The sequence below is a fragment of the Equus quagga genome, chromosome 15 (assembly GCF_021613505.1).
Source record: "Equus quagga isolate Etosha38 chromosome 15, UCLA_HA_Equagga_1.0, whole genome shotgun sequence".
Taxonomy (NCBI): domain Eukaryota; kingdom Metazoa; phylum Chordata; class Mammalia; order Perissodactyla; family Equidae; genus Equus; species Equus quagga.
In genome coordinates, this window is record NC_060281.1 from 59137411 (window position 1) to 59161970 (window position 24560).

The 24560-nt window shown below is 41.2% G+C and overlaps 1 protein-coding gene across 3 annotated transcripts; it reads left to right on the top strand.

Annotated features, from left to right (window-relative positions):
• Nucleotides 1-104: 104 nt before the first annotated feature.
• Nucleotides 105-24097, top strand: ECI2 (enoyl-CoA delta isomerase 2). Of its 3 annotated transcripts, none has more exons than XM_046639828.1 (11): nt 150-242; nt 3753-3797; nt 3886-4048; nt 6209-6307; nt 6541-6729; nt 9116-9185; nt 16826-16928; nt 17693-17813; nt 21475-21564; nt 22990-23133; nt 23772-24097. In XM_046639828.1, the coding sequence occupies exons 3-11, from the start codon at nt 3941-3943 to the stop codon at nt 23925-23927; spliced, it is 1080 nt and encodes a 359-aa protein (XP_046495784.1). In that variant the 5' UTR covers nt 150-242; nt 3753-3797; nt 3886-3940; the 3' UTR covers nt 23928-24097. The 3 variants fall into 3 exon arrangements, with proteins under 3 accessions (XP_046495783.1, XP_046495784.1, XP_046495785.1); XM_046639829.1 differs by lacking the exon at nt 150-242 and adding an exon at nt 492-592; XM_046639827.1 differs by lacking the exon at nt 3753-3797 and having other exon boundaries at nt 105-242.
• The last annotated feature ends 463 nt before the right edge of the window (nt 24098-24560 follow it).

Below are 24560 nucleotides of genomic sequence, written 5' to 3' on the forward strand. Positions count from 1 at the left end.
GTCCCCCCTCCCGCCTCCGACGCAGCGCCGGCCGCCGGCCTGGGGGCAGCAGCGCCTCCCACGGCCGCTCCCGAGGGGCGGCGCGGCGCCGCGGAGTCCTAGGTTTCCGGTGCCCGGCGTCGCTCCTCCCAACGCCCCGCCTCCCCGGTCCCGTGCCCAGTCCGCCCACGTCCGCGCCGGGGCAATATGGCTGGGGCGCCCGTGAGGCTGGCGCGGCGCTGGGCTGCGAGCGCTGTCAGGAGGTAAGCGCCGAGCCCGGGGCCCGAGGTCGCCCGTGGGACGCTGCCGTCCTTGCAGGAGTCGTCGCCTTCTCTGTTGTCCTGTCTCGGTAGCAACAGGGTTAGGCTGTTAACGGTTTCCAGGGAGAGCGTGACATCGACCGTCCTCGACGCGCACCCCGCTCCACGGTGGGGCCCGGAAGGGGCGGGAAGGACGCGTCGGGAGGTCTGAGCCGCCTCCCGCCCGCCGGGTGTGCGTCCCCTCGGCCGCCCTGCACGCCGCCCGCCGAGCCTGCTGCTGGGTGGGAACGCGGTTTGCTGAAAGCAGGTGGAATCCAGGCACGCTTTGGTTATTTGCTGAACGCTGTGAAAATGCAAGTCATTGTCGTCAGTGTTGGGTTAAACGATTTGCTTTTTGGAGAATACTTCTGCTGTAATGTTAAATGGCAGGATACAGAAACTACGTAGAAACTGATGCGGGGTCGGTGAGCCGAGGAGTCGAAAGAAAGATTTCTTAGACTCTCAAGATCTGGCAGTAGTGCTCTTATTTAGAGAATAGTATAGAATAGCATGGGGACAGGACCCATGGGCAGTCAGAGCTTCTGCTGCCGCTTGTGCTGCCCCCGCTGGCATGGGGACAGGGCCCATGGGCAGGCAGAGCCGCTGCTGCTGCCCCCGCTGGCATGGGGACAGGAGCCACGGGCAGGCAGAGCTGGTGCGTGGGGACAAGACCCACGGGCAGTCAGAGCTCCTGCTGCTGCCCCGAGTTGAGGGTTAGGGCTAGATTTAAGGCATGGGTATGTGAGTCATCTCTTTACAAGACAAAGAAAAAAAAGTTAAAATGGTACCAGTGCCGGTAGGGTCCGGCCATTGGGCGGTCCCACGACTATTAGATAAGAATCAAACCGGATTGAGTAAATGGCAGAAGTCACCGCTCAAATATTATCTTCAACTAAAGACAAAAGAGGATTTTGGGGTGGGGAGGTCAGTTACATGAGGTTGCCAGACAGTAAACAACTTAAGTTCTTGCCTTCCCCATTAAGAGCTTCCAGAAATAAGGCCATCCCCCCTTCCTCCTGGCGCAGAGAGGGAGGCATGGAGATTTGTTCACAAATGCAACTGTCTCTGATCAAAGGGCAAGCAAATTCCACTCCTTGGAGCCTGCTTCTTATCTGTAGTTTAAAAAGTAATCAGCCTAAAAATCCTCATCATAAACCGTTTTAAAATTAAGCAGCCTAAAAATCCTCATCAGAAACCAAAATCGAATCTATGCATAGGGAACAAGAAAGCCCTGGAACTTGGTGGCTGCTGATGCGGGGTCGGTGAGCCAAGGAGTTGAAAGAAAGGTTTCTTGGACTCTCTAGATCTGGCAGTAGTGCTCTTTTTATTCAGAGCTTCTGCTGCTGCTGCATGGCGACAGGACCCACGGGCAGTCAGAGCTTCTGCTGCTGCATGGGGACAGGACCCATGGGCAGTCAGAGCTGCTGCTGCTGCATGGGGACAGGACCCATGGGCAGTCAGAGCTGCTGCTGCTGCATGGGGACAGGACCCATGGGCAGTGAAGAGCTGCTGCTGCTGCTGCATGGGGACAGGACCCATGGGCAGTCAGAGCTCCTGCTGCTGCCCTGAATTGAGGGTTAGGGCTAATTTTATAAGGCATGGGTACGTGACTTATTTTTACTGGAAAACAGAAAAGATGATGTGAAAAGTCATTAAATGATTTCAGTGCAGATGGGGTCTGGTTATTGTGCGGTCATATAACTTTAGATACGAATCTGGCCATATAGATCGGCATGTAGGTGAGTATGCCCTGGGCTTCTCTCCCTGGGGCAGCCCTAATTCATACCATAAAAAAAGTCCACTGGGTCATATAGTTTGGCATGTAGGCCAGGTCACCTTGGGCTTCTCTAGCTGGGGCAGCCTTAATCCACATCAGTTGCCTTGAGGTGGTGGACTTACGAGCAATGTTCCCTATTTTATATATTAAATGGTTGTGTTTTGTATTTAACTCACTTTATTTTGAAATAAATAAGTTTGCACCACATTTTGTGAGAACTTGCACATTTGCATTTAGGCTTTCAATGGATGTTAATTTTCCTTTCGGTTTTCTACTTGGAACTTGCCAGGTGTCAAATTCATGTAGGATGCAGAGTTTTTCCCTTTTGGGGGGAAAAAAACCTAATTCAATTACCTAATATTAAGCTTATTGAAAGCTGATTTTATTGAATTACACACTAATATTTCAAGGTTTGAACCTAGAGTCCATTGTACTCTTTGAAAGTTACATAATTGCAGAAAAGGTGATACATTTGTTAGGCTGACCTCTACCTGTGTCATTTTAATCATCTTTGATGCTGTTGGGGTGGGGGAAATCCCCTTCCACTCTTCTTGTGTTCTTCTGGCTGGACTAATACACAAAACCCAATTAACGGGAAAAAACCCAATTTAATTATATGCCCACAAGAGAATCATGAAAACGATACTCAGAGAGTGAACGAAGCAGACAGTCTGTGTATCTTTTTACACAAAGAAATAATGTTGTGAGGAATTGTCAAGACCAACTTAGGTGTAGGGTAGGTAATTAGTGAGGAATTTAGACAGAGTTTAGGTCTGAGAGGGTGAGCGAGCAAGGTTTGTTCACACAGCCTCTCTGCCCTGAGTCCCCAGCTCTGTGTTGAGGCAGGGAGAACCCCTCTTGGTGGGAGATTCATTTCCTGCTTTCAGGTGGAACAGAGACAAGAGGGTCAGAATGCCCTTTTTGCTTCTCAAGTAACTTTAATTCCAAATAATCAATATGTCGTTGTGGGATGTTTTGGGGTGGCCTGCCCTGGGCCCCACAATGTCATTAGCTTTATTATTGAGACATCACTGTGAAAATTCAGGTTTTGCTTGTGAGCTCAGCACTATGATTTGAAGTTTTCCCCTCCCTTCTGCTTACTGTGTGTGCTTAAAAACTGACTTACCTGGGCGTGCTTGCTGTTTCTGCTCTCTTCCTGGCTGGTTAAACATTGTGGGGTGAGGATTGGGTATGTCTGCTCAGCTGGCATCACAGACTAGCGTCCACAGCAGGTCGATTTCCCCCAGGTAGGTCCCCCACCTTGCTAAGGTCCTTGTGTGGAATGCCAGCAACTACTCCTCTGTCCTTTTGAACACTTCTAATATCTTCACCCGTCTCCCCTCCTTCCACCTGTGTATATGTTGGGACACATGTCTTTCTGAGCAGAGAGAAAAACATTGACCTGATAATAGTTTATACTTTGTTAATCAGTAAACGCAGAAGCTGTTTCTGGAGTTTGGATCATGACTAGCTTCTTTCTGTGCAGTTTACCCTGTGCTCTCAGTCTCCTGCTCACGTCTCTGTTGCACACACTTCGTCTACTTTTTGAGTGAGCCAAAATTTATGTGGACATTCCAGTACTGGCTGCTTTTATCTATATGTAATTCGACTTACAACCCAACCGTGCTGGGTTGCAGCTTTCTTTTTCTTTATTTAAAAATTACTACAGTTAGGTTCCGTATTGGTTTCTTATCTAGGGATCATTCGGGAAACCACTAACCATCAGCAGCCAGCTTGCTGGGGTAAGTATAGGGAAAATATTTATAGAGCAACATAGCATTTTGAAGGTAGGGGCTGGGAACAATTAGAAACCAGTCTCCCTGTTTCCAGTCCTGTGCAGGACGCTCGTTTCCCAGCACTTAAGCTGCACGTGGGTGGAACAGCAATGAGAGCCAGTCAGAAGGACTTGGAAAATGCAGTGAATCAGATGAAACTCTTGAAGAAGGATCCAGGAAATGAAGTGAAGCTGAAACTGTATGCGCTATATAAGCAGGTAAATGTCTAAGGTCTGATATAATTTAGAGACATTTGAGGCTGATGACTCCTCACATAGCTTTGCTCCGTGTTTTACTAAAATGCAGCTTTAATATTTTTAGGGTTTGTATTGTTCCCTTTCCTCTAAAGAGTGTATACATGAGAGTTTTGTATATTAGACTTTGAAATACTATTAAGGCAAAAAGTAACCCCTCAGGATCATTCCAGAGTAAAACAGACTTAAAAGATTTTTGAAACAACCAAATGTGTAGACCTTATTTGGTTGCTGATTGGAATAAATCAACTGAAAAAGGTATTTTGAGACAATTGGGGAAATTTGAAGATGGACTGAGTGTTAGATAATACCTAGGAATTACTGTAAAGGGCATCATGGTTATATAAGAAAATGTTGACATTTTAGGAAGGCATACTAAGTATGCAGGGGTGCAATAGTGTGGTGTTGGGGATGACTAAAATAATTAAGCAAAAAAAGAAAGAAGAATGGATGAAGCAAGTATGGCAAAAAATGATAGTAGTCGAAGTTGGTGATGAGTATTGGGAATTCATTATCATATTCTACTTTTGTAGAATTTTATAACAAAGTTCTAAAACTTAAGTTTTTAAGTTGTAATGTCTAAAGACTACCCTGGGAAGTCAGCCCCTCTCGGCTCCTGTGTATTTACCTGTTTTTCTCTGCCTATTGGTATGAACCTCTTTTACTTTTATAAGGGTGTGTAAAGAATTTAACTTTGCCCAAGAAGAGGTCTGGCCTTTGCCCTTTGGCTTCTGGGAGGTGCTCTCTGAGCCCTTGAGACACCACGCCTGGTGGGAGTGTGTGTGTTTGCCTGGACCGTCTAACAGTGTGATTTAGGGTGGGCCTGCCCGCACCAGGGGGCAACAGTGTGATTTAGGGTGGGCCTGCCCGCACCAGGGGGCAACAGTGTGATTTAGGGTGGGGCTGCCTGCACCAGGGGGCAACAGTGTGGTTTAGGGTGGGGCTTGGGGTTACCCAGTCAGGCATGCCTGAGTGATGAAGCTCCAGTGAAAACTCTGAATGCTGAGGCTTGCATGGGCTTCCCTGGGGGGCAGTACTCCGTGTGCGTTGCCACACCTTCATCCTGAGACATCCTCTGTCCTGACTCTGAGTGTGGAGGGGCTTACTTCCTCGGACTCCCGTATGCATCTCCTCCTTTGCTGATGTTAATCTGTATCTTTTCCCCATAACAAACCATAATTGTGAGTAAAACAGCTTTCTGTGAGTCACTCGAGCAGATGATGAACCCGAGGGTGGTCTCAGAAACCCTTGGCCTGCCATGTGGCATCAGACGTGGGCGAGTCTCGTGGCTTGTGCTGCCTCTGTTTTCTCAGGGGCTAGCTCCTGCAGGTGACTCTTGTCTCTTTGTCTTTGGAAAGTCTCAGCTTCCTTTACTGCCTTTGTTTTTCAGAGGTGGCTAATTATATTACAAAATTAAAAAATTTGCAGTGTGGTTATTAAGTGGAGTTTTAAATTGCCATTTCTAAACAGTAACTGAGTGGGATATTTTATTCATCTCAAAACACTCACTCCACCTACCCTCAAACAAGTAAACTTTAGTCGCACTTTGCTTTCTATTTGCGGGTCCCTCAGTCAAGTCCCCTAAGGGCCAGCGGCCCTGACAGCCCCGCCCTGCTCCCCAGCCACAGCTCTGTGCTCAGTTACCAGAAATCGGCCATTGAAGTAGTGGTGGGTGTTTGCAGCTCTGAGTGGCTTTCAGAATATGCTTTGGGTCCCAAATGTTTGTTGCCTAGTTACCTGTGATGATTGTTGGCTTGAATATTTTGATTGTGTGTGAAAAATGTGATCATCAATATAAAACTAATGAGCTATTAGAATTTTTTAAAAAGTGCTTTCCCAAAACCCATATCTTGCATTATTGTCATATGCAGGCAGTTATAACTTATTTTAGGGATCGACAGCTGATAGCATATTTTGTTTCTCCAGTCTTTCTCCTGTTGTTTCTGCATATTTAGCAACAGCATGAAAGAGAGGGCAAGGGGAAAGCTCAGACCAAGGTCCGTGCCTTGTGACAGTGTTTGGGAGGGGAAGGCGCGTTCATGCTTCCCCTGCGCGTCTTATGGATCTTAGATGGGTAAGGCTCCAGTTCGCATTGACCGGTAATTGCCCCTCTCCTTTTCACAGGCCACTGAAGGACTTTGTAACATGCCCAAACCAGGCATCTATGACTTGATCAGGAAGGCCAAATGGGAAGCATGGAATACTCTTGGCAACCTGCCCAAGGTAAATTTACTTGTTACTTTGAGTTTGTTTTACTGGCTGTACTCGTAAAGGACGTTGGGTGCTTCTCGTTATCAAGTGATGATAACTGGAGCCTTCGGGATCTTGAGGTGCCTCTGCTGAATCAGCACCTCTGTTCTCTCTTCATTGCAAGGTGCTATTTATTAGCATAGGAGGTTTCTTAAGATACTTGTCCGTTGACCATTGGCTGAAGCGATTTGTCATCTTCTCTTCAGGAAACTGCCAGGCAGAATTATGTGGATTTAGTGTCCAGTTTGTGTTCTTCATCTGAGTCCTCTAGCCAAGGGAAGCCTGGAGCAGACAGGGAACAACCGAGGTATGAAACCCTGGTGGTGACCTCTGAAGACGGCATCACAAAGATCATGTTGAACCGGCCCACCAAAAAGAATGCAGTCAACCTTCAGGTAACATTAGCTACCCTGGAGGTTTGTCCTGCTTTTCTTTTCTTTCTCTCAAAAGCTATAGTGTTTCCACATCATTCCTATTTTTCTGATATCTCGTTTGATTTGTGCAGGAAGATCAGTAATTGTGGATACTTCTTCATACAAAACTTGTATTCATTATTTAGAATTTGTGAGCTTCAGGTGGGTCCTACATGCCCAAAAGGCACTGCAACTTTCCTAATGATGGAAGCACAAAGAAATGAACACAAATGAAACATACATTGATAAAAGAGAATCTGGGTAGAGGTTCTCTAAGGTTGGTATTGACTGTCCCTGGAAGTATCTTCATGTCCCTTAGACTTGAGAGTGAGCACTACTCTGCTTGCGTGGAGCTTTATTTTGTACGAGTAGAGGGAGGAAGGATAAGGACTTTATCTTAAATAGATCATGACCCAGCTCTGCTTGAAATGAGCTGTTTTGCAGAGGCAACTAGTCTGCTAGTTCAATCTGTCACTGAACTGGGATGAAAATAAAAATAACCACTTCAGCCACCTAAGTGTCCATCGATGGATGGATTAAAAAAACGTGGTGTATAGGTGCACACACACAATGGAGTACTACTCAGCCATAAAAAGAAGGAAATCTTGCCCTTTGTGACAATATGGATAGATCCTGAGGGCTTTGTGCCAAGTGAAATAAGTCACACAGAGAAAGACAAATACCTTATGATCTCCTTTTTATGTGGAATCTAAAACAAAACAAAACCAAGCTCATACATACAGAGAACAGATTGGTGGTTGCCAGAGGTGAGGGGGGCGGGGGGTGGGCAAAATGGGTGAAGAGGATCAAAATGTACAAACTTCCAGGTATAAAATAAGTAAGTAGTGGGGATGCAATATACAGCATGGTGGCAATAGTTAATAATACTGTACTGCATATTCAAAAGTTGCTAAGAGAGTAGATCTTAGAAGTTCTCATCACAAGAAAAAAATTTTTGTAACTATGTACCATGATGGATGTTAACTAGACTTATTGTCGTGATCATTTTGCAATATATACAAATATCGAATCATTGAGTGCCTGAAACTAATATAATGTTATATGTCGATTATACTTCAATTAAAAAATCACAATTAAAAAATAACCCTTTCAGCCCTTTCCCCTTGAAAATTATAGGGAATTAATTGGATGCTTGCTGCTGAACGAGGAGTAAAATTCGAGAGGTCTCTAACCCCTTCCATTGGGTTTATCATCTGCATTTAGTAGAAGGAATATGCTAACTTATAATAGTCTTAGATAAGAAGTCCATAGAAGCTGTGACATTCAATTAATGAAGCATTTGATTCTCAAAACTTTATTTCCTTTTCCCCGACTCATTTCTATGTAATCATGGTAAAAAAAATAGTCACCACTCCTTAGAGTGCCTAATGTGTGTCAGCACTTGCCATGCAGAGATTTAATTCCACAAAAAGCCTACGTTATTATTATTTAACAGTAAAATAGGCTAAGTAGTAACTTGCTCAAATTCACATAACTAATAAGCAGGAAAACCTAAGTCGAAATTCTGATTGTCCGTCTCCTAACCCTGGCTCTTGCCATTACCCTGTCATGCTATGTCATCATAACGGTAATAATAATGAATTACTTCCTTTGTCCCTCCCTCAGTGGAAACGATTTCATCTTATTCATATATTATATATTATGTAGAGTCCATTGATTTATTTTTTCAGTGTCTCTGTGTCTGTAAATATCAGCCCTCTGCATCATTCTCTCCCATATTGGAGTCGCATCTAAGGTAGGAAGTGTACCTGTTTTAAATGCATTAAAAGCTATAACAGCTACATGTCCAAGATTTTTAGAGATGTTGCTGATTTCCAATATGAGGCCCATTGCCCTCTTGGAAATCCCAGCCTTTTAACACTCACACTTCCCAGACTGCCTGTGACACTTGTGCTCTTTCTTGAGGTCCCAACCGAAATGCTGCTTTCTTTCTTGATGGAAAGCTTTCTCTGGCCACCTCCCATCCTACCCGCCCTAGAGAAGCATCAGTACCTCCTCCGAGCTGCCTTCTGCTTTGTGCTTTCCACCCACTTTAGAGCTAACCCCCTCTCTTAATTCCAAAAGCTCAAGGGTCTTGTCCAGTTTGTTCACTTGGAAAACGTGAATATATATATCCTCCAGCATCTGCTGTAGCACTGGGTACATAATGCACACCACATAATTCTTGAAGGACTGGAAGTCTTCTCCAGTGCATAGGGCCACCTTTTTGGTTATATAAATACAACCAGCATAGATGTTTGGCACTTTGCAGAGAGCAGGCTTGCAGATGCTCATTTGGGGAACCCACTGGGTGATGGTTACCATTTTCAGAGTTGTTTGCTTTTCCTTGTCTTCCCTCTTTACATAGATGTATCAAGAAATCATACTTGCACTTAAAGCTGCAAGCCAGGATGACTCAACCATAACTGTTCTAACAGGTAAGACATTTTGTTGAATTTCTTAATTAAATTTCTATTTTGGGGGATTTCCTACTAGATAAGAAATGGAGTAAATAAGTTCTAAGATCTTTTCCAGTACTGAGATACTCTAATTCTTAAATATATACAAAATATGATAGAAACAGGATTGATATCTTTATCCTGTAAAAAGCAGACACAAATTAGGAACAAAAGTATTAAGACCTACTAGATAAATCAGTGAGTAAACCAAATAGACAATTTCTATGAGAAAGTCCCGGTATTAAACAAACAAGGAAAATGCAACCTCATTAATAATCACAAATACAAATCAAAATGATGAGATGCCAGCTTGTTCTTATCTAAATTAGTAACATTTTTAATTATACCCAGTTTTGACAAGGTTATGGTAGAATAAATGCTTCTGATACCTTGCTGACAGCAGTGTAAATGGCTATAAAAAGTGTAAATAGCTAAAGAAAAGGGCCTTTGGCAATATATAAAATGTACACATCCTTTGTCACAGGAATCCCATTTATGGGAATTTATTTTAGAGAAATTAAGCAAGAAAAAGGAAAGGTCTTATGCAATAAAGATAATTATTGCAGCATTTCATATAGTTGTAAAAATGTTAAAACATTCTAAATATGTTGCCATAATAGAATAATAAAGAAAATTAGAGAACATCCACTAGAGTATATATTTCACAGGCATTAAAAATTATCCTTGTGAAGACAGACAATATAGGAAATGTTTAAGCTATAATAAAAAATTATTAAAAATTATATCAGTACTGTCATTTTAACTGGCAAATATTCTGGGTGCCCATGGACCTGGACTAATGAGAACCTGGCAAATGAAAATCATTGGAATCAGAAGAGGCACTCTGTATAGCGGTTACGACTTAGGCTCAGGACTCAGATCAACTTGCGTATAAATCCTGGCTTCACTCCTTACTACTTGTAGACGACCTCTGCTTCCTGCGTGGAGAAGACAGTGTTTTACTAACCCTGTTGAGTGGCCGAGTGATGCCATGAGATAGTGCAGGTTGGGGGCCTGGCACACGGCAGGCACTTGAGAGATGGCAGCTGTTACTGAGTGTTGGCATGGCAGAAGCAGGGGTGATTTTATTTTCTTTTAATATTCATTAAATTTGTAACATAAATAATATAGAGAGGTATCAGATAGCTTTTAGTAAAAAAAGACAGTGGAGGAGAGAGAGAAGTCTATGGCTGATTCGTGGGCATGAGGGAGGGAGGAATTGAAGATGCCCTGGGATCTCCTGTATACACCTAGGTAATTTAGGAGAATGAGATAACAAAAACAGTGGCCGAGAAGTGGCATTGATTTAATTTGTACAGGAGAAGAATGTTTTATGTTTTTTTATTAACTATTTTTTAACTAAAAGTATAATATAGGCACATGAATTTAAAAAAATCCAAAGAATCTGAAAAGGTGCATAACAGAACTGAATCTCACTCTCCTTGGAACCCCAGTCCTGCTCCCTAGACAAATTCCGTTTTCACTGATGCCATCCAGAAGCTGTCTGTGTAACTGCCCACATGTGTGCTTGTCTCCCTCTACTTTCTTTAAAACAGAAAAGGAAGCATATAATACACACATGTTATACCCACCTTCCTTCCTTAACAACATGTCCTGAAAAATTGTTTCCATCTAAGTTGTTCTCTTCAGGACTACAAAGTATTACATTTTTTTGATTCCACGATTGAGTTCGTCATCCCGCTGTTGATGAGCACATAGGTTGTACTCACTCTCTTTTGCTGTTAAAAGGATGCTGCAGTGAGTATCCTTAGATGTACGCCTTTCAGCTGACACGCAAATATATCTGCAGGGTCCATTCCTAGAAGTAAAACTGCTGAGTTTAATAATAATGATAATAGTGGATGACATTTGTAAAATACTTTGCCTAGCACTGTTCTAAGCACTTTAATTCTTTTTAAAGCTTTTTATAATTGTTAATTTTTCTAAACTTTCACACAACAACCCCATGAAGTTAGACCCTATTACTCCTATCTTACAGGTGAGAAAAACTGAATGATTAAATTTTGATAAATGGTGCTTTTACTATAGTTATTTTCCATGTATTTTTCACTTTTTGGTTTCCATTTCCTCTTTCATCTAAGCGTTATATAATAATAATAATAGTTCCTTTAATTTCCAGAAAGAGGTTTTTTCTTTGGTTTTTCATTTCGGTTATTAATTCCTAGCTTTACTGTATTATAATCAGAGGTTACCAGTCTTACTAATTTTACTTTTTAAGAATCTATTAAAATTTTGTGTATATTGCTATATATTGAAATCCCTACCTTGAGGATAAAGAATTGGAAAATGGCCAATTTTTTTTATATCATCCAGGAACACTTCAAAAGTAAGTTCATTCTTTATTTTTAAGGTGTAGAGTTAAAAATATATCTTAGACTTACCTTTCTAATTTATGTTATTTCAATTGGTCAAATTCTGGTTTTTTTTCTAATTAATCTGTCTTGGACTGAAAAAAAGTAAATTAAAGGCATCTGTTACTATGGTGTTTCTGTCAGTTTCTCCTTAGTGTCAAAAAAAATTTTGCCTTAAAGCACGTGTTGATCTTATTGGCACTGGAAGATTTATGAGTAGGTAGGCCTTTACTGTGTATTTTATCCTTTGTTACAAAATGGCCGTCTTGGTCTCATTTAACGCTCTTGCCTTGAAATCACCCTTATCAAATATTAATACCATAACACCTGCTTCAGTACTCTTTGCACTTGTCTGGAAAAGCTTTACCCATCCTTTTAGCTTTATGCCTTTTGAATTATTATTATTTTTTTTTTCTCTGCTTTATCTCCCCAAACCCCACCTGTACACAGTTGTATATCTTAGTTGCAGGTCCTTCTAGTTGTGGGGTTTTTTTTTCCTGCTTTATCAAATTATTTTTTTATTGGCTGTGTCTCATACAGCACAAATATGGATCTTCCCCCTTTGCTCCAGCCTGAGTTTTTCTTGTAAAGATCTGTTTCCCTGCTTAGCTATATGTATATGATGCATAGGCTAGGTTTTAGTTTGGCATCTTTCATGCTTTCTATTTACAATGCTTCCTTTGATTATTTTTACATCATAGACTGTATTTTCCTTGTTTTGTTTCTGTGTGTTTTATTTCTCATACTTTGGAAGTTTTTTTACTGCTTTTAGGAATTACTTTTATAGCTTCATATGGTGCACACTGATGTCTCCACCTTGTATTACTCCCTGGCACAGTGTCTGTGGGTTTCCCTTGTGAAAGGTGAGGAGGTTAGCATGAATTTCTGACACCCCTCACATCTCTCTTCCAAGTGTGTAGTCTGTTAAGTGGAGCTCCATTATCTTCTAGTGTCGGATGTTGCAGGAGAAGTTTGAGGCTACTGTTACCGAACCTAAGGTGAGTTCACTCACCTTTGCGCAGCAAGCCAGTCTCTGACGCTGAGTGTAGTGGAAGAAAGTAGGGATTTTATTGCCAAGTGCTGAGCAAGGAGAATGGGCAGCTAACGTTGTAATCCCAAACTCCCTGAAAAGCTACAAGGAAGGGTTTTTATTTGGAGTTTTAGGTAGGGGAGAGGGGAGCATGTGGCCTTCAGGGCTAAAGTTTTAAGAGTCCTCTGCACAGGCGTTGACTGTCTTTCAGATTTCTTCATGGGTCACGTGTGCAAATTCCCAGGGGTGGGGGGGTGTCTTTGTATTGCATACAGTGGACTTTTAGTCTGTGACATCTAAAATTTATGCTCGGTCATTTTAGCTTCTCCGTGCCCCTCTGCGATGCTTGGTTAGTCAGGGGCTGTCAGCAAGCCCCTCTCTCTTCAGTGGTCCTCCTGCTCTCCTGCAAGGCAAGCTCAGAAACTTGATTACTTTGTTTCCCACATGAACCTTGTAGATACCAGTACAATTTCACCCTAATCCAGGGAAACTTGAACTCCCCTGTCTTCGGTTTCACTATCATTATTTTTGTTTTCAGCACCTTTATCAGATCATTTTTTTCCCTGGAAGACCAAGGGTTACTTTCACATTATCACTTTTCCCTAGGAAATGCATATCCTCTTTAAACTGATTATTAAGGCCTTATTTTAAGTATTCTTTGATAATACCTCTCAATATTTTTGTTTCAATTGATCTGTTCTCTTTCAAAGAAATTCTAGTTATGGAAAAGAAATGTCTGGTCTGCTGGGACTATTATCCATTATTTTCTCTGAATTCTTAACTCTATTTTCTAATAGAGTTTAATAACTCATTTATTTTGCTCAGTTGTCTCAATCCTGTACTCTAGGTTACTGATTGTGTTTTTAGCAATGTCTTTTCTTTTTACTGCTTATAATGGCATCATCTCTTTTTTCTTTTTATTTTGGTGAAGAAGATTGTCTCTGAGCTAACATTTGTGCCCATCTTCCTCTATTTTTTGTATGTGAGATGCCACCACAGCATGGCTTGATGAGTGGCGTGTAGGTCACGCCCAAGATCCAAACCCGCAAATCCCGTACCATGGAAGGAGAGTGTGTGAACTTAACCCCTACACCACTGGGCCGGCCCCAGCATCATTTCTTTAATGGTTATGGTTTTCTTTCATTTTTTCCCCACCCTCTCTCAGGCTGTTTTTGTTGCCCGTCACTTCTATTTTGAGCCATCTTTCACAGGACAGCTCAGCTCTTAATATGTTTTATATATATTGAGGACCTGCATAAGAATTTGTTTAGAAACAAAGTTTCATAGCTCATAAAGTTATTGAAAATAGTATTTATGACACTGTTTGCTCCTGGTAAAAATATAGGAAAAATTAACAAATCTGTTGCGTAAAAATACTGCTGAAATAGAATATACCTCCATGTTTCTCAATACCCTAAATATGACTGTCCAAAGGCCTACTACAAAACAAACACGTCCTTTGAATTTTTCCTTTGAAATTTGCCGTGGACGCCATTCCAGTGTGGTTTCTCCTTTTTGCACAGGCCCCCACTGACCTCATATCATTAAATCCAGAGGCATTTTTCAGGCCTCACCTGACTTTCCCTCCTTCTTAAACATCTCTAGGTTCCAGGGCACAGCTTGCCCCTGGTTTTCCTCCTGGCTCTGGCTGCTCTGATCCCCTTTGCAGATTCATCCTCTCTGTGGCCATCGAATGGGAGAGTTCCTGAAGGCGTAGTCCTAAGCACTCCTCTCTTCTCACCCTATGCTCTCCCCGGACCCTCTCATCCATGTCTGCCACTCAGCAAAAGTCCACATGGCAGTGATTCCCACGTTTGCATCTTCAGGACGCTTCAGGGAGTTCCAGACTGGTGTACCCACTTGGCACCTCCTCATGGGTGTCACCTCCACATCTCTCTCTCTGGACCTTCTTCAGTGTTCCAAATCACAGTGGGTGACTCCCCATCCGCTGGTATGTAGATCAGAATCCTAATATTCATTATAGACACTTGTCCCTCTCTTACCTCCCATGTGCAGTCTAATCCCATTTCACTCCATCAATATCTCTGAAATCAGTCCTTTTTTTCCTGTCTCCTCTGCACTGGTCCAAGCCACTGTGGACTCTTTTCTGAACTTAAATAAGCCCTTATCAAATCTGTCCACATCTCCTTTCTCCCATGCCCGGTCCAGTCTCCTCACTACATCCAACATAATTTTTTTTCAAAAAAAATTTTATTTCTCCCCCATTGAAAACTCTTCAGTGGCACCAAAATAATTCAGTAGAGAAATCTGTTGAAAAATGTTTCAACAAGTAGTGCCAGGGCAACTGAATATCCATAGGGGAACTTCAATCCCATCTTATACCACACAAAAATTAACTCAAAAGTTATCTAAGCATTAAACCCAGAAAGATACAGCTTCTAGAAGATACCATAGCATATCTTTGTGACCTTGGAGTAGGCAGGGATTTCTTGGACAGGACACAAAAAACATTAACCATAAAAGAAACAATTTACAACTTAGACTTCATGAAAATTTTAAATGTCTGCTTTACCAAAAGAAAATGAATATGTAAGCCACAGGCTGGGAAAAAAATACTTGCCCTACATAAGGCTGATTACGGACTAATATTCCAGAATATATAAAGAACTCCTACAAATTAATAAGATAAACACCCACATTTAAAAACTAGATAAAAGAGGGGCTGGCCCCGTGGCCGAGTGGTTAAGTTCACGCACTCCGCTGCAGGCGGCCCAGTGTTTCGTCGGTTCGAATCCTGGGCGCGGACATGGCACTGCTCATCAGACCACGCTGAGGCAGCGTCCCACATGCCACAACTAGAAGGACCCACAACGAAGAATACACAACTATGTACCAGGGGGGCTTTGGGGAGAAAAAGGAAAAAATAAAATCTTTAAAAAAAAAAAAAAAAAACTAGATAAAAGACTGGGACACTTCATAAAAGAAGATGTGTGAATTGCCAATAAACACAAAAAAGTGCTCCCCGTCATGGTCTTCAAAGAAATGCAAATTAAAACCACAGTGAGATACTTCACCCACTAAGATGGCTAAAATCCAAAAACAGAGGCTGCCAAGTATTGGTGATGATGTGAACAACTGGAACTCTCATACAATTCTGATATGAGAACACTCTGGAGAAACATTTGGCAACGTGTTATGGAGTTCAACATACATCAGCTCCACGACACACCAGTTACTCAAGATGCGTTGAACATTCGTTCCTAAAACCGCTTGTGCAAGAACAGGCATGGTGGCTTGAGTCACAGCCAGAACAGGACAAGTCCAAATGTCCATTAATAGACGGATGAATAAATGAGTTATTGACCATTCATATGATGGAATGCTACTCAGAAATAAAAAGGAATAAATAAATGATACATATAAGAACATGGTGAATCTTTGAAACATAGTTCAGCAAAAGAAGACAGACAAAAGAGTACATTATTGCATGATTCCATTTAGATAAAGCTCTAAAATAGACAAAATTAATCTCTGGTGATTGAAGTCAGAAAGTGATCTTGTGGGGTGTGGAGGGTGGCGAAAAGGGGATCGGGAACTTTCTGGGATGATGGAAATGTTCTTTATCTTGTTTTGGATTGTGATCACATGAATATTTACAGTTATGAAAAATCATTGAACCAAGTGTTAAAACTGGTCATTTTATTGTATGTAAATTATAATTTAATTTAAAACAAAACACTTTCAGTGGGTTTTAGAATAAAGGCAAAACTTCCTAACAGACAAACCCGTGGTCTGTCCTGCCTGTGCTCGTCCTGCAGCAGCTTCCTCTCCCAGGCTTTTCTACTCTGGCACAGTGGCGCTGCTCAGCTCGTCATACACACCAGGGTTACCCCCCCTCCAGAGAACTTTGCACGTGCTGTTCCCTCTGCCTGAATATTCTTCCCAACCCTCTTTTTCTAGCTAACCTTGCCTGTCCTTCAGGCCTCAGTTCTGTTGTCCCTTCCTGAGGAAAGTGCCTCCCTGAACTCGCTGATTAGAGCAAACGCCGTTAGCACTCGCACATCAGCACCTGCACGTCTCCTTTCTGTCATAGTTGTGCTGCCTACATTTCCTCGTGTGTTTTAAACCATAAGTTCGGGCAAGAGCCATAGCTGGTTCACCCGTGCGTTTCCAGGACGTGCATAGAGCCTGGCACATAGTGGGTACTCGGTAATTATAGGATGGGTCGATGGTAAGTCTGTTGATTTTATTTACAGGAAATGGTGACTATTACTCCAGTGGGAATGACCTGACCAACTTCACTAATACTCACCCTGGCGAAATACAGGAGAAAGCTAAAAATAGTCTCATTTTAGTGAGGTAAGAGTGACATTTGTCTGATCTCGGAGGGCTCATCCTTATTCATCAAAGTGATATTTAGTTGAGCAAAAGTAAAATAAATATTTGGGTCAGTGTAATTAATTGTGACTTTGAACAAGCATATTTCTCCAAACTGCCTCTTATCAATACGGGGGCATTCATTCTATCCCTTTAACTTCTGTTACCTGTTCATCCTGCTGCTTTCCATAAGATTTGATTGGAAAGCGTAAAAGCAAACTACAGTTATAAGTGAAATTCGCTGGTATTGAGGCAGAGGAATTGAGCACGTTCCCGTCCAGCCAGAAGAGGGCATGACTTCCGCGGCTGCCGGGGAGGGAGACGAAGTAGTCTCAGACCACGCCCAGGTCCTGAAGGCCTCTCTCTTCCCCTCTCGTTTACCCCTGCTGAGTCTCGGCTTCCCACTGAGCTGTACCACTGCAGCATGTGCTCGGTCAGCCATCCTGATCTCTAAGTCCAGCTGGCTTACAGCGCTGACCTCACTGCCTAGAATACAAGATCTGAGCCAAGGCAGAACTGCAGGACTCACTCTATGAGCTTCCATCAAGTGCCGTTCGGCGAGCGTCCTGCATGCATCCTCCGTGGGAGACCAGGGAGGTGGCGAGACAGGGAGCACGGCTGCTCCATGTAGAGGAAACGGCCCGCCCGCCCAGAAGAGTTTGTTTCAGACTCTTACTGTCTTGCCTGTACTTCAGGAGTGCTGCTTGGGAATATTTAAACTTGCTTTTATATTTCCATTTCTGTAGGGAATTCGTAGGCTGTTTTATAGATTTCCCTAAGCCTCTGATCGCAGTGGTGAATGGTCCAGCTGTGGGAATCGCCGTCACCCTTCTTGGGCTGTTTGATATCGTGTATGCATCCGACAGGGTAAGTGAGCTCCCAGAAACTTATCAAGTCATGCAATTGAAAATGAGATCCTTTGACGTCTCCTTTACTGTTGCCTGTAGCAAATGGATTAGGTATGGCTCATGGTAGGATGGACTAAATTTAAATTTTTCCCAAAGAATTAGTCTAACTAATTTGACTCATTTTATTTTTTCCTTCATTATTAACTTGCATTTTCCTAAACACCAGTAGTGTAGTGAACATTGTTCCCAACTCCTTTGGTTCTAGATTCTAACCAAATTACACAATAGTTATTCAATTTTCATATTACTCTAAAATATGAAGGACCTTGAAAGCCTGTTATCAAGGAGAAAGAAATAACTTTGCAGGTTATGCAAGTGGACTATTTGATACTTTTTTCCAAGTAAATGAATTCTGGAATTTAGAATTTTAGAATGAGAAGGGACTTTCGAGCATAATCTACTCTCACTGCCTCTTTTCCGGTAAGAAACCTGAAGCTCAGAGAAGTTACTTGCCCAAAAAACAATTCAGCCTTGTGTTCACCACTGAATTAATAGATTTTAATTTCTCTTCTTACTCAGTAGTAATATATGTCATAGTAGAAAATAAAATTTTGAAAAATATGACAAAGTACAAAGAGAAAAATTAAGTTAAAAATCACTCCTTCTCCTACACTCAGAGCTAACCAGTGCTAGCATTTGGGTTATTTAACCTACCTAACTTCACCAGGCCCAACTGCAGGCAGCCTAGGCTGTTTCCCGTTTTTGTCATTATAAACAAAGGGGTGACGAACATTCATCTTAGAACTTTCAGCCCAGAACTTCTGCTGTCGAACTCATCCCGCCTGTAGGCTTATCAGATTCTTAGAGCGACTCTTGCTTATGTGGTGATAAAACTGGCTGATCTTCAGCCTTGTGGGAAACATTTAGTTTTTACTGCTGAAGAGATTCCTAATTTTGTTTAGAGATATTTTCCCCAATGATAGACAGGACCAGAAATTAGAGTTCTGGATTCCGTTCGATCAGATTGGCAATGTTGTCAGATCGAATTTCTTATTAATAATTTTCCCATAAAAATAGCAAATGAGATTCTAGGTGTCAGGCCAACTAACCTTGATAGGTGGACATTTCTGCTCAAAGGGAGAAATCAGTAGTCTTTGGTCACAGTCTGTGTGTTAGCTGACAGATTAAGTGACCTGGTGTGAACAGGAGTAGGAGTTCCCAAACTGAACTTGGGGGTCTCATTCTTCGGTACTTGGAGAGTAAATATTATCTTATTTGAACCTTGCCCTGGTTCTCCCACTGAATTCAAAATGCCTGTCATATACATCATCCTTTTAAAGATTTCTAGGACTTCTATCTTATGTTACAATTTGGAGTTAAAATTGAAACCAGAGAGAAAAAAAAAATATATATATATATATACATATATAGTTTAAATGCTAAAAGATTGGCCCAAAGAAAATAGTTGACAAATAGTGACCACTGATAGGAGTTCACCCAACTGAATTAAACCAAAGTTCAATGTAAAATCAGAGAAAGATGCAGAAGAAGGAACATGTGAAGAGGAATTCATTTACAGGATTTACCATTATTGGCTTCATGAATAAATACCGTATTAAAGGTAGGTTAACATTTAACCCATATAACCGCACTATTCTTTATTGTGGACGATAGTTAATGCCTGTTAGCTTCTCTGTCAACAAATGGTACATTTCCTCTGTGAGTTAATAAAAAGGTGGAAATCACAAGCATCATGAATATTTGAGCGCTCACTGTGTCCCAGGCACTCCACTGATGCACAGTATGAATATTCACTTAATGCACACGACAGCCCTATGAGATAGCACTCTCATCCCCATTTTACCGATGAGGACACTGTGGCACAGAGGGGTGAAGAAATTCGCAGTCACCAAGCAGTCTGATGCCAGAGCATCTACTGCTCTATTTCTGAAATAAGCTAAATGCCTACTTACAATAATGCTTATAAATAAGTTAAATGCTGCTTATTGTCGGCTTTGTATGTACTTGCTTGTGGCCCCATATCTAATGTCGGCATTTTTTTCCAGTTTCCTGCTTATGTTCCTTAGGCTGTGATTTCTTAGTATGGTTTCTTGAATAAGCTTTCTTTGGGGGGAAAAAAAGAAGATAGGTGACATTAATAACTTTATATTTTTATTATTTTGATTTATTTGCTGCATACATGATGTATTTATATCTTTTAACAATATTAATTGCAAAATAACACCATATCTGATTATCGGAAATGAATACATATTAGTTACATATTGTCAATTATAAATTAATTTCCTTTCATAAAGACTTTTTATTCATCAAGGCACACAAAAATATTTCTTAAATCTAGAAAAAGCTGAAAATGACTTTATATTCTAAATAACTAATATTGAGGTAGATTCTAGTATTTAAAGCCAATTAACCTCTGGGGCAAAATCAAGACAAATGACAGATTGAGGAAACAATTTTTCAACTAATATAATAAAGTTAATCTCGCTAACATATTTTTTAAACTACATCTATAAAGTGATAAGATCAACACCTTAACATAAAAATGAGCAATGGAGAGGAATAAATAGGCCACAGATAATATGTATAAATGGCTCTTAAACACGTATGAGAAAGACACCATTAAGAAGATGACCTGAAACCAGAATATATAGAGAACTCTTACAACTCCATAATAAAAGTATAACCAATGTAACTTAAAAATAGCGCATAAAGTATTGTAACAGTTGCTTCACCAAAGAAGATATACAAATGGCTAATAAGTACATGAAAAGATGCTCAACCCTATTAATCAATAGGGAAACGTAAATTCAAACCATAGTGAGACACCACTACACACCTACTACAATGGTTAAAATTAAAAAGACTGATGATAACAAGGTTTAGCAAGGATGTGGAGCAATTGGAATGCATACACGGCTGGTGGGAATGTTAAATGGTACCCCACTTTGGAATATAGTTTGGCAGTTTCTTATAAAGTTAAATGTTACATTTACACACAACTCAGCACTTCCACCCCTAGGTGTTTACCCAAGAGAATTGAAAACATAGGTTCTTGCAGAGACATATACGCAAATTATCATAACAGCCCTACTTGTGATAGCCAAAATACTGGAAATAATACCAATGACATCAACTGGTGAGTGCATGAACAAATTGTGACACATCCATACAATGAAATACTACTCAGAAATAACCAGGAACAAACTACTAATGCATGCAGCAGCCTGGGGCCTCAGAAGCCTTACACTAAGGAGAGAAGCCTACAAAAGGACAAAAGACTACAGAAGGTGTGATTCCATTTATATGACATTCTAGAAAAGGCAAAACCATAGGGACAGAAAGCACATCAGTGGTTGCTTGCGGGTGAGAGGACGGGACTGACTGCAGAGGGACACAAGGGAACTTTTTGGGGTGATGGAAATATTCTCCATCTTGATTATGGTGGTGATTGCATAACTGAATACATATGTTAAAACTCATCAAACTGCATACTTTAAGAGAGTGAATTTTGTGTATATATAATAATACCACAATAATCATGATTCTTAAAAAGTATTGTTCAATTAAGTATTGTGAAGATATAGACAAATAGTGATTTTTAAAAATCACATGTGAAAAGATGATTTTCTTTTCTCTCCTTTCTTTTCTCCAAATAGGCAACATTTCATACTCCTTTTAGTCGCTTAGGCTTACATCCAGAAGGATGCTCCTCTTACACTTTTCCGAAGATAATGGGCCCAACCAAGGTAACCTTTGGAAGCCTTAAGAATAAATTTTCATAAGTCATCTCTGTTCCAAAAGTAATCCCTACTAGTTTTCTTTCCTTCAATAATGTAGACAAAAGAGAGAGAAGTGAATTATTTGCTCCCTAACTCTAGGCTTCGTTTGAAGTATAGAGGAGCTGGGCTATGGGAAATGTCTAGTATGAGGGAGAATTAAAAACTCTCTGCAACTCCCGAAACTGGGATGCTGCTCTTGAAGCTGTGCCCAGGGCAGCTGCGTTGTGAGCAGCATGGGCCTCATCCGCTACAGCTGTGTGGCGTTAGTCAGTTGAAGGACCAGGGCTGTGCCAGCCTCCATAGTCTGCTGAGCTCATTCGTCCACTTAATTTCCTTATGGATGAGCAGCATCCATTTGAAAGTGATATGAGGACATCTTGACTTCCAGAGTCATGTGAAGTACCAGTAGATGTGAGGCCTCATGGACGTCTACCACTTCTGAAGCCACTCCCAGTCACTACAGCCTTTCCACCAGCCTGTCTGACTGCCGTATTAAGGCTCCCGGAGTGGTTAAGTGGCTGTTCGGATCTGTCACTGTGTTCATGGAAACCTAGTTGCCCAGGCTGTGTGTGCATGACTCCAAGGGGATCATGACAAGACTGGAGAGCCAGGGGCTGGGGGAAGATGCTCTTTGAGATCTGAAAGGGGAGAGTGGGAATTGAGCCTATTTTCATTGCTATTAGGTTTTTGTTGAAAATATATACATTTTAAATATCTATTCTGTCACCTACCCTGAATTGTTATACAGATTTAACTTTGAAAGTTTGGGCAGAACCAACTCTAAGGCTTAGAGCATTTGGCTCTGAAATAGTCTTTACTTTTCTGGACGAGAAATTGCAAATGTAGAGAAGGATATCCACCTAATGACCTCGGTTTTGTTAGAAACTGAACGTTAGTCTTTTTCCCTTTCCTTTGGTCAAGTAGAACTAACCTGAGTACCCGTGCAGGTAAAGAAAACTGTCAGCGCTGGACCACTGGGTAGAATGCCTAGCGGATTTTGAAGGCTAGTGTTTCTAAAAGTGGAGTGGCATTCCTTATGATGATGATTTTTGTTTCTTCTTTTATAATTGTTTATAGTGTATAAGATGGAAAATCACAGCTGCCAGGGGCTATAGCATCAGCATCTGCTTCAGGTCATTTCTGCCCCAGGCTCCCTACTCTTGCCTCTCCAACGCAGACACCCACAGAGGCAACAAGCCTCCAAACCTGCTAGGAGCCTAAGATGGTCTCAGCACACACCATTGCCTATTGAAGTCATTAATTTCTCCCTTCATGAGAAATACTCAAAAGCCATAAGTAAATTTCCCTATGTCTACTGAAATTTAGTTAATTCTGAATTTAACTGAGCCTTGTTTAATTAAGGTAATGTCCTAATCGTGCTTTTCATTTCAGGCAACAGAGATGCTTATTTTTGGAAAGAAGTTAACAGCAGAAGAAGCATGTGCTCAAGGACTTGTTACTGAAGTTTTTCCTGATCGTACTTTTCAGAAAGAAGTTTGGACCAGACTGAAAGCATATGCAAAGCTCCCCTCAAATGTTAGGATTCATTTTCTTTACTTGTAGGAGGCATGGAAATAACTTATTTGCCTTAAGAGCATAAGCAATTAGAAAACCAAGACATATCTGGGTTGACTTTAAGTACATCTAAATTTGATATTAAAAATAACCATAATAATATTAGAAATACTGATTTTTACAAAACTTATCAAATAGTCATTTCATTTCTGTGACATGAAGACAGAGGGACAGTTCTTCCTGGGGATGACTTTGAGGGGGGTGGTAGGCAGTGTTTGCTGAGCGCTTTTATTCTTGAAGCCAGTGAGAACCAGCGAGGTTGACTTTTTGGAGATTCCTACCATATGGCACTTGAGGTTTTGTATGTGAAGCTAGTGACTGATTGCTTTTATATTCTCGCTGCTCAAAATATGGTCCTGGAACCAGAAGCTTTAGTATCTATGTGGAGCTTTTAGAAATGTGTGATCACAAGCTCTTCCCACACGTGCTGGGATTATTTGTATGCACATTAAAGTTTGAGAACTACTGTCTTATATCACACATACATCTTAAGGTGTAACAAGGGTAAATGAACAATAGAGAAACGAGAATCAGAATTATAAAACAACCCACTCCTGTCAGAATACCTCTTAACCTTATTGTTGGTTTTGTTTTGACAGGTCTTGAGAATTTCAAAACAGGTCATCAGAAATAGGGAGAAAGAAAAGCTACATTCTGTTAATGTTGAAGAAAGCAGTGTCCTCCAGGGAACAGTGCTGTCCGATGAAGCCGTGAACGCAGTCATGAACTTCTTATCCAAAAGAGCAAAGCTGTGATGCCTCCTGCAGCAGAGTAAAGCGTCTCCAAGGAAGGGATGTGCCCTTATTCCTGATTTCCAATACTTGATCTAAATATACTCTACTATGCCTTTTGTCAGTGCTAAAATATCATCTGTGATGATCATATTTCACTAGAGTCCTGATTAAAAACAAATTATGTAAAACAAGCTTTAAGAATTTATATAGGTTTTTGGTAATAGGGAGTCTTACGTCTTTTGACATGAATCGTTGTTGCCAGGAGCACTGAAACATTGTGCCTGGGATCCTGCTTTGCAAAGCATTCACAGCATTACAAGCTGAAATCGTGTCTTCAAACACCACTACAGCACTTTGCCGGCCACAAAGGGTAACTGACTGAATTGGTCCAAACACTGACAGCCTCTCGGTTATCGACTCCAGATCTTCACTAGGTTGCATGTTCTTATTCAGCCACCTAGCAAGGGAGAAAATGACAGGAGGAGTAATACTAGAAAATAAATAAGAATCATAGTTTCATTTTTTCCCCATAATTTAATAAAAAGGCATGAAGGGAGAATTGGGTCATTTCATTGGACAGCAATGCTCTGTATTGGTAAGTCTCTCCTTATTTATTAAGTAGTTTTCATTCTTGTTTAATGTATTTTATAAAAG